This window comes from Camponotus floridanus, unplaced genomic scaffold (assembly GCF_003227725.1).
Source record: "Camponotus floridanus strain SB8 unplaced genomic scaffold, Cflo_v7.5 scaffold16, whole genome shotgun sequence".
Taxonomy (NCBI): Eukaryota; Metazoa; Arthropoda; class Insecta; order Hymenoptera; family Formicidae; genus Camponotus; species Camponotus floridanus.
In genome coordinates, this window is record NW_020229281.1 from 121,946 (window position 1) to 140,659 (window position 18,714).

Consider the following 18,714-nt stretch of genomic DNA (forward strand, 5'->3'; position numbering starts at 1 on the left):
CATTTGCAAATGTAATTTTGCAACAAGTTTTGTTTTCACTCGCAATGATTTTTAATTTGTTTTAGAGAGAGAGAGAGAAAAGCATGATAAAATATACAGTTCATAAACGCCTTTATTACGTTTCACGTATAGATACATAGTAACTGACTTTCATACGCTACGCGTACGTAAAGTACGTCGTCATTGTAAGAAAAATAAAAAAGGGCTCGTGCTCTTTTTATTCCCCTCTTTCCAAGATGCACTCAAAATGTTGTCCGTTTTACAATAGGGATAGTGTACCGACGAAAATCGAGTTATGTCGTTGCTTATTTGGTTAAAGATGAATCATGAAGTAGACTATCAGCCTACGGAGACTTTTACATCGACTTTTACATATTACGATATATATTACACTTTACTCAACAGTCACGTGACGGATCCGAATTCGAATCGATCCCATTGCTATTCTTACCGATTAAACATATAGATGACAACCGCCTGTTTCCAATCAGAGATACTTTACTCTCAAAACTATTCGCGTTTATTTATTATAATACATCTTTAAATGTCGAGTATATATACATCGTAAGAAAAAGATCTTTTTTTCTTCGCGTAAAATTAAAAACCGGTTACATAAACTTTACAGATTATTTCGATTAATGTTAGATACTCGAATAAATGCTATTTATCCGAAGGCTGTTTATTTTTATCTGCGGTTTCAAAGTACACACATACATAAACATTCGCATTTTTCACAAAGTTGAGTTCTTCCTCCGATTAATTCGCGCTCAAATATCTTAATTTAACGAGTAATTATATCCGATAAATTTATATAAATTTCTTCCCGTCTCATCTCGTTATTAAAATTTCTCTCAATAAGCTAGCTCGTCGTTTTATGTGGTTTGAATATGTTACGTGTATTTGGTATTTTTTTTTCGTCGTTTCTCTTGCATACATACGTCTGGTCTACATTCGTTTAACAATCTCTCCTGCCGACTTACAATTAGTCTTTTTTTCTATGCAAACTAGCTTCGGTTTGCGTCAAAGAAGCATCCGTCCATTTTCGAGCGTGATTTCTATTCACAGGAGGGTCTCCTCGGAATAGAAACGACGCGAGTATTCATTGTCATGGGTCCATGTAGGCGAGGAGAGTTCTACGAGCTGCGGGTCCATCGTAACCGCAGTCGTCGTGGCCGATCTTTGCAGTTGCAGCCGGCAAGCGGCCGCGATCGCGGCCTTTGAGCAGCCTCGTCAACCCCCCTCGGATAAATCTCAGCAGGAGCACTCCTCCTCTCTCGGTAGTTCGTGACCCAGGGAATCCTTAATCGCAAAAGCGAGTATCGTGTAAAATACACAAGGCGGAAGATTAATAGAAATTGAATCAAAAAATGGAATTTATATCAAAAATGTAATGCGAAAGTCTGTAATAAAATTGCGATAAATACCTCTTTTAGAAAATTGGGATTAAATTTATAAAATGTTTTAATAAAAGATAAAAAGTCTCCTACGTATTCAAAATAAAAAAAAGATATTTTCTTTAAAAAAAAATATTTATAATCTTTGAAAAATGTTAAAAATTTATTAAATTGCAAAAGCAGGAAGTTTACATTTCGTTAAAATTCAGGTGAATTGGGAAAAAGTATGTACCGCGGCACGTGTAACATTATATATTAATTCCCAATCACATCTCTCACTTTTTATCATTAGGTATTTTTAAAGAAATATTTCCCTTTGAATTACATACTCGCGTGTATATATATATATATATATATATATATATATATATATATATATATGTTTTATTGCTTTAAGACTTTAGACTTACAAACCTGTATGTATTTCTTGAAATATTATTACTACAACGCACATTCCTTTTCGAGTGAACTCTTCGATTGTAGATTGATTCGAAACGATCAGTGTGCGCGCTAAACGCGCATAATGCGTTTTCGAAATCGAGAACAATCGTAGTCGGATAAAAACTTTGCGGGACACCAAATGTGTAGGATAAAAATCAAATTACCTTCCTTAGCTCCATACTGCCCGGTGTGCTCGAACGTTGCGTTCGCGTTGTAATCTTCTCGTAAGGCATGGTGCCTCTGCAAAGAGCGCTCGGATCCAAACTTAATGTCGCTTTCAGGGTATTCTTTTTCACCATACCGTTGACATTGTTGACGTTGAAAGTGGTAATACGACTCGGTGAACAAGCGCGCGTATTGGGCGACGAATTGGTGGTTGTCGTGTCGAGCGGGGTGTCCGAGGATTGCGCTATCAAAGAGTCGGAATTCGTATCGGTAGTCGTTGTACTCTCATTGCCATTTCTGCGATCCGTTATCGCGCTATCGATATTGGCAGCCAAATGACATTCTTTCTCTGGACGGTTATTACCGTTGTCTGCGTTATCGCGGTCTTCGATGTTGCTGATTCGATGTATTATCTTGTTATCCCGCTGATCCGATCGGGCGATCCTGTACTTGTCCTGCGGATCGTTCGTTTGTTTATAAAAATTAAAAATTAATACAACGACAGCAAATAACCGGTAATTTTGTTTATAATGAAAAAAGTGACACACTTTAAACAAATTGAGAGAGAAAGAGATTTTCGCCATACAATCTTTAAAAAAAAGAAGAAGAAAAATAAAGCAGATGCAATGATAAATTTTAATTGTTTTTAAACGTAAAATAAAACATCTATTGTTATTATATCAAAAAAACTTTTATTAAAACACTAACAAAGACTAGTATATTTTTTTTTATTTATCAGACAAATGCGCGCGCTCTCTCTCTCTCTCTCTCTCTCTCTCTCTCTCTCTCTCTCTCTCTCTCTCTCTCTCTCTCTCTCTCTCTCTGACATTTGAAGCTCTAATAAATTCTACCATTATTTATTTAAATGCAAGAAGTGACTATAATAAATGAAACTTGTATTAAATGATAATTTATCCAATGAAAATAATTAACAATGAAAATAATTTATCCGGCGGATAAATTTTCCAAACACGTACCTTGCAATCTCCCATCATCTCGTCGTCACGATCATCGTCATGATTGTTGTCACCGCTATAAGTTTGCTCAAAAGTATCCGTGCTAGAGTCATACGTATTGCAACTGAATGTTCCTTGTCGATATTCTGCCGGTCGTGGAAAAATTCCGCCGTGCGGTTTGCAATTTCTATTTAATTTTTCGTTTTCCGAATTATAGCCGGTGCCACGTACAGCTTGACCTACGCGACGTGCCACGGAACGAGGATCGATGATTCTCGGTTGCATGTAACCGCATCCATCCAACTTTTAGACGAAGTTTAACGTTTTTTTACACATGCGTATGTGTATATGTGTATCAAATAAAAATATTTAACACAACTATACTCACATCAGATTGTACATTAATGCATTCCGCTTCCGGATCCGGTCTCATAATCGTTATTTCACGATCGCAGATCGGCAATATATCAAAATTAGGCGTGGGATGGTTTATTACGTCTGGATCCTTTGCAAAATAAAACATTGCGTTTCATACAGTTTATTAATTAAATAATAGGTTTATTTAAACAAAAAAAATAAATAGATAAAAATTTTTGGCTTGCATCCTCACCTGCAAACAATAACCAATCCTTTCAGCGATGGTGGAAAAACTTGGCCTGTCATCGGGCTGTGGATGCCAGCATCGCGTCATAATCCCGTAAATAGGATCTGGGCATCCTGCAGGTTTTTCTAGGCGGCCACCAGATGTTACCATCGACATGACTTCGCGATTTGCGCAACCGGTATAGGGCATGTATCCAAATGACATAATCTCCCATAAAAGCACACCAAAGGCCCTAAAAATCAATTGTATATTATGCTTTATCCTCTATTAAATACATTATATATATATATATATATATATATATATATATATATATATTCCTTCTATATTTCAAATATAAAAAATTACATATCGATTAAAACTTTTTTTGCACTATAAAACTTTATAATTTTTGCGAGAAATGAACAATATAAACAACAAAAAATAAGCCACAGTTTTTTAGAGTGCAAACGGGGTTTGAGATTGAATAAAAAAAAAAGGAAATTGTAACGAAATCTTACCAGACGTCGGTTTTCGTAGTGAATATACCATCCAAAAAGCTCTCAGGTGGCATCCACTTTATGGGCAGCATCGCTTTACCACCTTTCCTATAATAATCACTTCGATAAATATCTCTGGCCATACCGAAGTCGGCGATCTTAACGGTACGCCCTGGTGCTTTAGTAGTCAATAAGCAATTCCTAGCGGCAATATCTCGGTGTATAAAACGCGCTTCTTCCATATATTTACAACCGTTTGCGACATCATAGCCGCACATGATGAGATCCAGCATTGTTAATGATGTAGGTCGATCCTGGAAATAAAGAATATATAAACACACACATGCGCGCGCGGGCATATCTCCATTCCAAAAATTAAATAAATACTCAATCCAGGTACTGTTGAGTATTTAATATATATTTTGGCATAAATAGAAATTATACTAATGTAATAAATATAATATACATAATATGTTTTAGTAATTAATTTTATATATAATAACAATAATAATAATATAAGTGAAGAATTCATAATATCAAGACTAGTACTTAATAAAGACTAGTACTAATGTTAATTTAAGTATAATTAAAAATAATTTCTATGATCGGAAATTTAAATAAAAAAATAGAGAAACAAAATATCGATTAGTATTCTTTTCAATTATATAGATTGTGGTCGGAAAGACGTTGTTAGACATGTTGCAAAGCATTGCATTAACTAATTAGAATAGAAGAAAAATTTTTTCTCTTTTTGTTTTAATTGATTAATCAAATGCTTCAAAGAATTTCTAGTGTCTCGCCAACTGCAGCTATGATTTTTATTATTCGTATATTCGGAAAAATCTATTCATTATTCATTTGTTATTTTCGGTTTTGTAATAGCTGTGTTTTCATAATATATAAATTACTTTTTAAAATGTCATCTAATTTCGGAACAATTTAAGGCGTAATAGCATGACATTAATTTTCACAAATGTTTGGTGCGAAATGTTTGGACGTTATCATATTTCTTCATTAATGTGAGAATAAATCGTAAAATAGAAATTGACAAAAAGGAAATTATATAAAAAAATTTAATTCCGGCATTGTATAGTTTCAATGTTGCACAATTTATAAAATTTCGGTTTGACTACAAATCTAATTTGATTGGAAAAAATAGAGTTTTGAAATAAAATTAGTAAATTAGTAAAAGAAAGCCACGAAATCGCCAAAAAATTCTTGATCTTTAATATTAATAATTCTCGTATTAATCTGAGGAATTATACTTTCTACAATTACATTTTTCTTTATCTTAATTCATATATTCATTATTTAACGTCATTTCTCTCCCTCTCTCTCGCTCTCTCAAATTGATAATGTTATTAATACTTACTGGTCGAGGCCTTTCTTCGCGTAGAAAATTCTTGAGATCTCCTCCGGCTAATAATTCGAGAACGATGTATCTCGGATGTTTATCAAAAGAGACACCGATAAAGTGTACTATATTGGGATGATTAAATTTGCTCATTATTAATGCCTCCATCATGAAATCAGCTTCTGCTTGTGTGGTGGATAAAGATGGCAGCGTTTTTACAGCAACAGGGTGTTCTTCGCCACGTCTATATTTGTATACCCCTTGGAAAACTTCGCCAAAAGCGCCTTGACCAAGAGGTCTGCATTTAAAGAAATAATCTTTTTTATTTCATTCCATAATTAAAATAGATAGCTTTATCTTATTTCATGTTTAATTTTAGATAAAAAAAATTATGAAAAGTTAAAATTTTGAGAGCAAACATTGCGAGAGGCAAATTTAATTATTTGCAAAGCTATTCAAATTGATATGTTTGATTGACGTTGATTAATCTTGAGAGAGAGAGGCTAAAATATATTTATACTAACTTTACTAAAGTTATATTATCCCGGGGTATTTGCGGTAAGTCTTTAAAGCTATACAGATTGCCAGCGAATTCATAGTTGGGATTGAATTCAGTCATCATTGTATCCGATACTGCACGTAGTGCGGTTAATTCTGTGCCGTTACCAAACATCACTTGACGGCGATGCAAAAGCTCTTGTTGGCTTTTGTACCGTTTATCTATCGAAAAATGCAACAATATAAATAAGCATATCATCATATGACACAAATTTTATACAAATTGCATGAATACATACTTATATATACTTTTATGCAAATTACATACATATAATTTACATACAAAAAATTAATAAAAAATGGCAAAAACATATAATCAATAATAATCAATAAAGATAAAGAGAAACTCACATTTTATATATTTCAAGATAAGATTTTATTTATGAAATTATTTTATTCTATATTCATTTTTCCAATATCGATACACTAAGTGATAATTAATGATAGAGTGTAATAATTTCTAGTCTGAAGATTTTGTCTTGACTTTTAGAAAATGTTTATTATGGAACTGTTTTAATAAATCTTTTAAAAATCGTTAATATCTATTTCTTTCTCTTTCAACAGAAATTTGTTATCCTTGAACAACAAGTATACGCATTTGCCTTATTTTGATTTGATTTCGAAATTTTTACAAAAAATCTAAACCAAGTTGTTCTACCGTTGGAAAGAAGATTCTTCACAAAGCCACGAAAAGAATTATACAAGCTAGTCATTAGTCTATCGAAAATCGAAATTGAATATTTTTACATAAATCTTGTCAATCATTTTGAACTATGTTATTCGCTGTACCGATGAAGGGAAGGAAGGGGGAATATTTAAATAAAAATATATTTAGAAAAAAATCGCGCTTAATGATTATATATGTGATTCAAAATTCTTAACATATAAAATTAATTAATTAAAAAAATATATTTAATTTATCGAGTTATATATGTTTATAAGTTTGTATACTCTAAAATGTATGTATATTTATATATTTATATATATATATATATATATATATATATATATATATATATTCATAAGGTTGTATTTTATGCATACTTACAAGAGATTAGGCAAATTCCGATAATGACGAGTAGACCAATAATTACGGCTATAAGTGGGATTAGGTACGGTTGGTGTGCATCCTTAAAATCATCGGTCACTAAAATTCAAAACAATTTTTTACTTTATTCATATTTGCATAGAATAATGAACATGATGATCTTTTACGATTATCGTTGTACTTACTAATACACGATTTAGAATCGTTGCTGAGCAACCAACCCTGAGGACAGAGACACTTGGTTTTATTCAAATACTGATCTAGTGCGACGCAACGATAATCACAACCACAGCCGCTGATCGCAGGTATGATGAGAATTTCGCCCGAGCCATAATGAACTGCAGCTTTAAAGTAAACGTCAGTCAGCTTATTCGGATTGGCATACGAATAACCACCCTCGCCATTCCCAGAATCTTTATATCCGGCATTACCGCCTGAAAAATATAAAGTTATATTTTTAGATTAATTCTGAGAATTATTATAATTATAACATAAATCAGCAAAATTTATTTTAATCGCTTAATTAATTAGGTAACTTAACTTTTCAATTCTATCGCGGTCTATATTCTAATTTTAATAAAAATGGAATAAAAAAATTCAGGATAAATTAAATAATAATAATAAATTTAATTTTTTTTTTAAATTGAATATCTTTAAGATTCTTATTTACCAATATAACCACCACCGCCGCCTCCTGTTTGACAACCGCCCCCACCTCCACCGAAACCTCCATTACCGTAACCTTGGTCTCCAGATTCGCAACCAAATCCTCCCAAACCTCCATGAATCAATGGCATTCCCGCAGGGTTTTGTTGATTGGAATCATTCCACAAACTGTTCCAACTGCCACCAGGTCCGCCTAGAAACCATAATATTCTCTTCAAGTTTATATTTTCAAGTTACACTCAAAGTATCAGAATCTTTAATGTTCTGAAATGTACGTATGCGTTTTCCAAATGACTAATTACCTATACCCTTTGAAGCAACGGATGGAGAAGATGGAAGTTTATTTGCGGGAAAGGGACCACGTCCGTGTTGTAATCCGTCCGTGTTGTTATCCGTAGAAAGACCCAGTCCCAAACCACCGCCACCACTCGCGATTAAGATAGGTTTCGGTTCACCATTGGCTTCTAGCTACAATTATTCAAGGAATTAACTCACACGATGAAAGAAAATTAGTAACATTTTTATTGTACAAGTATTATTATTAATAATGGAAAAAAAACACACACATACACACACACACACACACACACACTCCCTCTCTCTCTCTCTCTCTCTCTCTCTGTGTCTTTCACTACATTGACTTGTCTCTTTAGACATTTCTATTCTCTCTTACTTACAAATATTGTGTGTGATGTATATAAATGTAATATGAATAAAATACAACAAGAAATATTATTTACCAAAAAGATGACTGTCGCACCACCGCCACCACCACCACCATTCTTAAATTCGATTTTTTTCACTTCTCGCACTTTTGACGAGATGCCATGTGACGCTGATGACTCGTGCGATTGACCCGGCGATTGACAATTGACTGTCTTCATGCCGAGATTCTGGATAATAATATAAACAACAATATAAATACTAGTTCTGTCTCTAATTGATCGTATAACCGAGAGGAAAAGGTAATTTTATACATGAAGATTATACGTAAAAATATATTTTTCTCGGTTATATTATCAATTTATTCAGGCACACATTTTTATTTACTTATATATATTTATATATACTCACTTTGGGACACGCGTCTGTTCCCTCTTGACCTACTATGAAATATAATTGGTCACCTTTTTGGAGTTCTATCACACCGCGAACAAGAGCACCTAAAGCGTAACCCTTACCGTCGGAGCCCTTTCCTCCTCGTGCTCCACGGCTGATTAAACTATTTTGAAGATAATTTATTAATTGAATAGATTGAAATACTTTTTTTCGTAATATGCTATTTATCATATTCGCTTACTTTACACCAGCCATCTGACTAGTATAATTCTTTGATTAATTAAATACAATAGCATATATATTTGCAATTATATATGTACACAATAACAAACGTACTAATGTAACTTCTTTAAACAATTCTTATGTATTTTTAATACGAGAAACACTGACTGTTCTTGTTATAATTCTATATTTTTATATACATTTACTAACGTGTAGTATTCACCGCGTGGTGCAGTCCACCATTGAGTTCCATTGGAATTAAAGATCGGTGCTGTATTCTCCTGATCTGACGATCGCACGATCAATTCTACATTAGTGTCATTATGTTCCTCGGCGCATTCCTCGATAGTAGGGCCTTTTCTGCCAGTAGCTCCGCAAGTGGTAATCCGGATGACTGAAAGCAATGCATCAAGCAATTTGATGTAAGGAAATTTGTATAGAAAATTAAAGAATACAATTACAAGGAAATATTTTTTAGAAAACATGTAAGAAGAGCAGACAAAATATTTTATTAATTATAAAGGAATAAGGAAAATTTTAAGAAGCTAAACAAATGTAAATGACAAATGCTCTATCAAAACATGTTTATGTGTATGTGTGTGTGTGCGCGCGCGCGCATATATATACTATCAAAATATCTTATTTTATTTTATAACAAATATTTGAGCGATATATTTACAATAAATAAATGGTATTTCACCAATAAATATGTACCAAGTTTAATAAGATTAAATGCTTCAGTTTTGCATACCTTTAGTCTTATTTATGAAATCCGGATGCTGCAGTGGTACTTTTTCGGATTCAATATCGGGTTTGTAATAATCAAAGTTGCCTACAACTTCCGGTGGAACTCCTGAATAAGAAAATGTGTTGTTTGAAGAAAAAAATTTTCTTTTCCCACGAAATTTTCTTGAAATGCTAAGTTTTCATCAACTTTTTTTTTAATCAAGAGAAAAGTTGTATTTTTAGCTATTGAACTGTTAGCAAAATATGTTAGTATTATAATTTTTATCCTTGCAGGATCATGCGTTTTAAACTACTCCAATTACGTATATTTACGATATAATATATTTGTTGAAGTTACCAATGGCAAAACACTCCGGACTTAAGGAAATATCGTCTACTGCTATATCACCTTTCGCAGAAATCCCTCTGGACGCCTCAAATTGCAAAACATACCTACAAATAGTAGTAGATGTTGTAACAATTAATCAAATTTTGCATTATGTACACGCAACTGTCACTATATTTTTCACAATTACCTATATCTTATGTCAGGTAGGGCAACTACTTCATAGTTCCAAATATCGCTATTAATTTTGTAAGACCACCACAATTGGGTGGTGCTATTTCCATATGGTTTTATTTCAACCAAAAACAGTCCAAGAGCTCCGCTATGTGTACCGTATTTGTGATAGAAAAAGCGTATCTAAAAACGTTTGTGCCATTCATAAGAAATTCGTTGAAGATATAAGAATATAAGAAATTAGAAATAACCATCAATACATTTGCTGCATCTATTATAATGTATACCATATCGTATCTCTCTGCGAAAGATATGATATGGTGCACATTATACTAGATGTAGCAAAATGTCTTGATGGTTATTTCTAATGCATTTTTTAGAAAAGAATGAGAAAGACTCGTATTTGATATCATATTCATATTTATATATCGTGAGTACAATATTCGTGGTACAACATTCGTAGTACAACATTCGTAGTACAAGGATAAGCAGTACCGGACAATATACATATATAGCAATTGACATTGCGACATATGTGTTGTATTTCAAAATTAAACGATAAGTAAATGTTACGTCGCAACAAATTAATTAATAAAGAGATATATCGATATTGTAGTATCAATTTATATATATTTATATATTTCATATATACATATATATGTATAATTCCTAATTCGTTTTAAATTTAAAAAATAGTATTTGAATCAGTTTAGTGTTCAATGATTCATTGACGATAAATGACATTGGCAAAGATTAATAAAACTGATGCTACATTGATATATTATATATATTATATTTATAAGCAAAATGGAGAATATATAATGATAGAATAAAATTGCAAACACATACTTGACACGATTGATAATAAAGGCTTTTTGGATCGTTGCTATAAGGTGGTGTCGGATTATATAAAGGACTTTCGATAGTGCCTCGACTACCATATTCAATATTCATGCCAAATGCATTTTTAGTCGCCATATTCACGTACACATAAGTTCCTGCCAAATAAGGAAAAGGATAACAACATAAATTATTATTATTATTTTTGCATATGCGTTTCTCTCTTCGCTTGATCTAAATTAATTGCGCACCTGTTGCATTGCGATAAGTATGATCGTAATTAGGTCCAGTTCTTACAGACGGCGTGGCACCTTTATGAAGAGTCCAATTTAAAGGTCTTCCAGGAACATTTGTCCATCCACACCAACCGTTTTCAAAGTTACATCTTGCGTTCTTGGGTATTTTGTCTGTATATATAGAAATTTTCAAAATTTTCGTTTACTATATGAAATTTAGCGCAACTACTCTCAAAGACGTACATATATGAAGCATAAGGAAGTTTTACAAGGATTACAAAAGTTAAAAAGGGGGAAATGTGAATTTTTGATCTAACACACCGCACTCGAGCGTTTCATCTTCACCATCGGCGCAATCCTTTGTGAAGTCACAGATACGAGTCCTATTCAAGCAGAAATCGTCGTTACATCGAAACATATCCTTCGTACAAGGGGCACCGATCGGCACAGATTCTAAATAGATGCGAAAAATTATTATTTCGCTTCTCAATCATTAAATTAAATTTTGTCGATTAATAGTTTTCAATTAATCTTTTCAATTAATTCAGTTATGATTGCATATACAAATTGCGTTTTTTATATACAAATCTCCTTCAAAATCATATGCCTATTTTTTCAAATAATTATGCTTTAACTTAATTGCTTTTCTTTTTCAATTAACAGGATGTAACTGTTACTGCAATTGTATACAAATCTAATCTTTGTATTCCGTTTAATATTACGCTATTATATTAGCTATTGTATTAAATAAACTTGATAATACTATTCGAATATGGTTAAAAATCTACTATTTCACATCGCTTAATTTTAAAAACAACGAATACCTATGCGTAAACGAAGAATAGGCTCACTATTTTATATGCAAATGCCATAAATTTCAAAAAGGTACAAACGTATCGTATGATATGACGATCAAAATGTTCAATCGACTAATTCACACATTATACATACAATATTAAAATATGTTTATTATAGTTACCTGGAAAACAATTGACTAGACGAATATTGTCAACACCGACGCTCGAGTTGGAGTAGGGCGCGTATACTTCTATTATTAATTGATAAGGTTGATCGACTGCGCGTAACTCGTAACTCATTTTTTGCCATCTACAGAACAATATTTAAAAGTATTAATCTTTCTTTTTCTACAAATTTGTATTATCATAATACATACACGAATACAACTTGTTTTCTACATACTCAACATAATTATTCCCATGTTTTGAGTATGCGATTGAGCTCACATTGTTAGTTTGTATGATAATATTTATGAATCCGGATTCCATTTCCACCTGATAAAGCCAGAATTGGACGTGGCAACGCGGGCCCGTGCGAAAAATTATCTTCGACCATATTTGAGCATCTCCCGGACCGTTGAACCACAAAAAATAACCTTGAAAGACAAATCAATTTTATATACATATACATATATATATATATATATATATATATATATATATATAAAACGATCCTTTTTTTATTTAATTTAATAATAATTTCATCCCGAAACGTTTTTTTGCAAAAACGTACGACTGACCCAAAATTTCTGTACCGTTTGTGGAGTTATTGGCATTCGAGGTCGGAAAATATTTTGACAGATTGCCGGATGCTGATGTAACTTTCTTAAAGATAGGATTCGTAGATTGCTCATTCGTAGATGGTGGTTGCCAAAACCAGTCGCAGGACCAGTCTGTCTCCAAGTCACAGTGGCCCATCAAACGGGGCGAACCATTCAAGGCTATCTGCAAATCCTTGATTCCACGTGATGTTTTATCCTTGTGACTGCAGGTTATCGTGACGCAACAGAAAATCAAAAAGAATCGAAGCAGAAATCCGCCACCACCGCCATGTATAGACACGTGCCGACGACCACACGTGCAAATTGCCTGATTGTAATCCGCGGTGGGGTTCGCCAGCCTCAGTCGTATATCTCTAATCATTACTCTACGATTTTGTTAAATCGACCGTTCAATAGTTCCTGATAAGGTCACGCACAATATTGCATACTCTGTCTTTGCGTAATATTAGACATGATTTTACGAGTATCGTTATTTTTCGTGGATTTATTTTTGAGAGAACGTTGAAAGCGGGCGGCGTCATCCAAAAACGTGATCGATGATGAGAAATTTGCGACGATATATATAACGATGAATTTGAACATCATGGATCTTTCCGGTGATGATCAGCTTCCATTGTCTATAAGACTGAAATCAAATATATATTTTGACGTTATGCGTATAATCTTATTTCACCTATTTAATATGTATACATATATATATATATATATATATATATTTAAATTATATAATAATTATATAATACGAAACTTTTTTGAAAAATTTTGTAGTTTTATTATTATTATTATTATTATTATTATATATCTAAAATATTAATTTTTATATACTAGTACAATGTGTTTTCATGCAATATTGATGTAATGTTGAATACATGTTCACACTTTGTAAATTTTTTTAAGCTCGCATGTAAAATGTAACATTAAACATACAAATGTAACATTAAATTTTACATTCGTATATTTCACGTACAATGAAATAACAATACACACACACACACACACACACACACACACACACACACACACACACACACACACACATATATATATATATATATATACACATACACACATACGGAGGAGATTGCAAAATTATGAAAAAAGACAATGAAATGAATTATACAATAAAATGTAGCCGCGAAGGTGGATTAATTGATTCCTCTTTCCCTTTCTTTCTCTCTCTACACGCACACATATCCTAATTTCCGATATGTGCGCAGAGACAAAGTTATGCTCATTCTCTATCGTCGATATGATATTCTAAAAGCGATTAATGCTAGAATATTTATAAAACTAATAAAATACATTTTTATTTATTTGGTTCTATATATATTAATTATAATATTTTATTTTTTAACTTTTTAAGGTACAGAAGAATGTTTTCGGAAATTTAAAATCAAAAATATGCACAAGTATTTCATCTATAACAGATATAGATTTATTTAGATTTACAAATAAATAATGGTATAAAAATGTATTTAAGATAATTGTTTGAGTATATTGCCAACTAGAAATGTTTTACAGCTATCTCTTTTGTAATTTAAAAAAAAGTTTTGTAGTTTTTCTAAATCTGACGTTTGTTAGTATTTATTCAGTTCACCTTTTTATACGATTTTTTTTATATTTTACGATTAAAATTTATTTATTAGTGCGAGATTTGTGCAAAAAGTAACAATTGATCCTATAATCAATTACATCTATATGCTTTCTTTCTCGTCCTTTCCATTTGGCAAGCGATGCAGTTATCATTGTTAGAGCGTATTATAGTTTTGTCGCGGAACATGCAATGATCTTATGTTTCAACTTGCCTCTATTTTGAGATTGCGATGAGGATCGAAATAAAAGTGTTTCACAAAATTTTTAATAGCAAATCGCGATTTAACTCTCTTTATATCTTTTAGAAGCTTTTTGTCTTTTCAAGCATCATAATATGTCTGACAACAAATAGCTATTGTCAGCATGGTAGTATCGATCGGATCCTATACGTATACTGAATGCTCGCATTTGACAATCATTCGCGGCGTTTCTCTGCGACAAGAGTAATTATTCGAATTCTTTGTATATTCTTTGCATTAATTATGCAAATCATCATAAATTCTCTCTTAACAAAGCTATCGAAATCGGTACTACAATCGATATCACAATTTATTAAAATCACTTTTATCATAAAAATAAAAAAGGAGAATCAAATGACAAATTTTCGGTTTTTAATTGACAAATACGTACGATTTGTTTCTATAACAATGTACAAAAATGTAAAGTGCGGGAGCATATTAGGAAAAAAGTTGAAAAAAATATCATCTTTTCATATTTTCATTTGAATTAACCGTGTGTATATATAATTTATATACAGTATAAATTAAACTTGACTTTTATTAACATTTAAAATGGGTAAAATATTTTTCCAAATAAATAAGTAAGAAAAATATTATTGGAGAATAATATATAATATAAACGTAAATACGATTCTGAGCAATTAGAAACTCAATATAACTTTTTCCGTCTTCGAGATTTATCGTCCCTCCATATATTATATATATTATATTACATATATTATATTATTATATATATTACATATATTATATGACATTATAATATAGAGATAAAATCACGCAGCAATTGATTACTATGACATGTTGTTAACCATTTATTCATAACACTCTACAATTCTATTCTGGCGTCGGGAATCATCAATCATTTGAAGCTTTTGATTATGAGTTCTTTTAATATATTTCGTTTGTAAAAGTATTGTAGACGCATCACTACGAAAACATACTACGTGCAGACTGCCATATCAAGCTCCGAGCCATAATTTGTCTGTGTCTTGTTAACAGCAATTGAGAAAAGCATTTTGCTCTCCATTTTTTTCGCAGCCTTTCCTCCCCCCCCTCTTCCTTCTCTCATTTTCTCTCTCTCTCTCTCTCTCTCTCTCTCTCTCTCTTTCTCCTTTCCGGAGGAGGATTTGAGTGGTCGCTTAGCTACAATCATTCCCCGTAGGTTATATCGCACCCTCGTTCAAGTAATCACCCTAGTAACGTAATCCGGAAGTACCCATTCACATCAAATTCTAAGAGTCTAGAGCCATCGACCGATGTTTATTTCTAGATCGTTATTTGCAAAATTCATATATTTATGCAACTATAAGCAACGGTACTAAATTTCGCTTAATTTTTTATAACATATAAATACAGTACAAGTTTTTTGTTACGAAAACAATACTTTGAATAACCATGATGGACTCAAAATAGAAAAAAAACATATTGCATTATGAAAATAAATGATATTAATATTGCTAACAATAAGTATTAGCATAGATAAATTTATGTTGTGCTCTCATGTGATTTTTCGAATGTACAATGTTGGTGATTGTTCGAGACATATATCGATTGCTCTTATTAGTTCAATACAAAATACAACGTATCAACAATTTTAATATATACATACATGATTGCAAATATGTTTTCCATTACTATATCATATCAGGTATAATTAGATATTGTAACGAATCAAATGATAAGTATATTCTTTCTTATTATATATCCTATGTACATGTTATACATAAAGAAATTTTTTATCATCCAATTGTTACAATATCTAGTTGTGCTTGAAATGATGTAAAGTAAAGATAATATTTGTAATTATGTAATATTTATTATATATTTCTCGATATTATCATTTAAAAAAATCATCTAACGTCTAATATACATCTTTTCTTTTTCTTTTTATATTAGCTGAAGCATTTAAAAGATTGTATATTTATTGCCAAGACACGAAATGCCTTTAAAGATATGATCCAAATATGATCCAAAATATGAAATTGTATATTTTAACTTTTTTTTATCACACACATATATACACTTATCTCTTTAAAAATCTTATTTGTATCTTTCATGATATTTCCGAGAACAAAAACTTATTTTTTTTTACGTATATCTTTCTCATGTTATATTTCTTCTTTATATTTCTTAACTGTTTTATGATATATATATATATATATATATATATATATATATATATATATAATCACAATGTGTGTACATATATATATATATATATATATATATATATATATATGCGTGTGTGTGTGTACATGTATGTATATTCAAATATCTACTCAACAATGTTGAAAAACACAATTAAAGAATTTCTCAAGAAATATATGTTTCTTTAATTTTTTTCAACATTTGGGAATCATTTTAATAAATGTCCATTTGCTTATAAACAACATATTTAAGGCTACGTGGAATGATTACGAACCAACCATTAACCTTGTCGTTTCCGATTATTAATGGAGAAAATGGAGAAAATTTTTCTTCCGAAAGTACGATAAAGATTAACGCAATTTTAACAACACAGATATCAATGTTGCTCACCTAACAATATGAAGTTGCACTCAAATAACGATCAATTTTCTCTTTATGAATGATGCGTGATTTATATATACTTTAAATTCGTTTACATTTTTGTCATTAAAAGAGCAAAGTATATATGTTGTATTATTGTTTCGATGTATAATTATACTAACGGATGAAAAATATATTACTTTACATCGTGATTGCAAATATTTGTGAAAAAAAAATTATGTCTAGTATCGCGAAATAAAATACGTAATTATCGAAATGTACATGATGAATGGATTTGAAATTTTGATTAGTATGCGCTGTAAAGTAATTAATAGTAATATATTACATCAAGAGTGCCATATTATACCACGTACTTTTGATGGAGGCCCTTTCGTTCCGCTTCCGGTTCACCATCCAAAATTCCGATGGTGATCAAACGACTTTTTCGCCAGCATACATGTCACATTGACGAGAGAGCCACGGACAATGATCGGTGCATGAATTTTCCTCGTCAAATACCTGACACGCGATAAATGCTACCACAGTCTATTGAGAAAGGTTTATCCGTACGTCTGTCTAACGGAGTATCGAACGAGTTTATTGCGTCTAAGAATTTCTCAGGCACACTAACTATGCGCTCGCACGACAAACGTTGATTGGTATAAAGTGCCAGCGGAGAAGACGGTATCTTCAAAAGAGAAACAACTCGATCGAACTGCGTCGATCGAACTTTAACTTTAGCACGGAGCCCCTCGATAGTATCGCCCCGTCTCCATTCTCGAGAGAATCCGTCGAAAGTCCAGACACCTTTTGGAATTTTGCACGCAAATTGTTAGGTCGCGTCATGCCATCCCGCCTGTGCGTAGACACACACGCGTGCGCGCGTACATCGCGTGCATCGCGATCACATATGTGTAATCAACGTACGGAGACGAGAGGGAGAGATATCGTACCGAGTGTATCCCTGAACGATTCTCGCATTCTCTGGACCGCGTTTCGGCAAGGATCGAGTCGCGCTCTTTCCACCCGCTTTTCGGCGCTATCGATCGGCTGTCGCGCGCGCGAGACTCTCGCACACTCCTGACAAAACTCTCGTCGTCCCTGGACCAGATTTAATTCACCAATGTCGATCTCGCGCGCTAGCTAGACCGTTTACGAAGCCGATAGCCGAACGTTTAACGCGTTTAACGCGTTTCACCCACGAGATGAGAGATTCGTCGACGAGATATCCGAGATATTGCGGCTCCTCCGGCGGCTACCGCAGGGTGTCGTTCCGTCCGGAATCTGGGCTTCGCGACGGAGCGGCGCGCACGCTCTCTCTCTCTCTCTTCGCACGCGCGTGGACCATACGGGGAGAGATTACGACCCGCGAGAACGCGGGTCTGGCGGGGGATGAGAGGAAAAGATCGAAGAGAGAGAAAGAGGTAGACGGAGGGATGAAGAGGTGGCGAATGATTATCTCGCGATCGAAGGAGTCGCGTTTTGAAAAATTTGCAATCCAAAACTCTGCTAACCATCTTCTCTGAT

General features: G+C 32.7%; 1 protein-coding gene across 2 annotated transcripts; it reads right to left on the minus strand.

Moving 5' to 3' along the window:
- Window positions 1-94: 94 nt before the first annotated feature.
- LOC105251192 (leukocyte tyrosine kinase receptor) lies at window positions 95-18,484 on the minus strand. 2 transcript variants are annotated; one of them, XM_011257780.3, is made up of 25 exons: window positions 17,562-18,484; window positions 12,821-13,472; window positions 12,469-12,661; window positions 12,248-12,375; window positions 11,590-11,721; window positions 11,284-11,439; window positions 11,042-11,190; window positions 10,209-10,375; window positions 10,031-10,125; window positions 9,698-9,799; window positions 9,157-9,340; window positions 8,740-8,887; window positions 8,406-8,558; window positions 7,968-8,133; window positions 7,670-7,858; window positions 7,185-7,433; window positions 7,000-7,098; window positions 5,918-6,113; window positions 5,412-5,691; window positions 4,061-4,353; window positions 3,567-3,792; window positions 3,345-3,461; window positions 2,978-3,259; window positions 2,000-2,455; window positions 95-1,299 (listed from the first exon to the last, which is right to left on the minus strand). In XM_011257780.3, the coding sequence occupies exons 2-25, from the start codon at window positions 13,206-13,208 to the stop codon at window positions 1,252-1,254; spliced, it is 4,596 nt and encodes a 1,531-aa protein (XP_011256082.1). In that variant the 5' UTR covers window positions 13,209-13,472; window positions 17,562-18,484; the 3' UTR covers window positions 95-1,251. The 2 variants fall into 2 exon arrangements, with proteins under 2 accessions (XP_011256082.1, XP_011256083.1); XM_011257781.3 differs by lacking the exons at window positions 12,821-13,472; window positions 17,562-18,484 and having other exon boundaries at window positions 12,443-12,611.
- Between the last annotated feature and the right edge of the window lie 230 nt (window positions 18,485-18,714).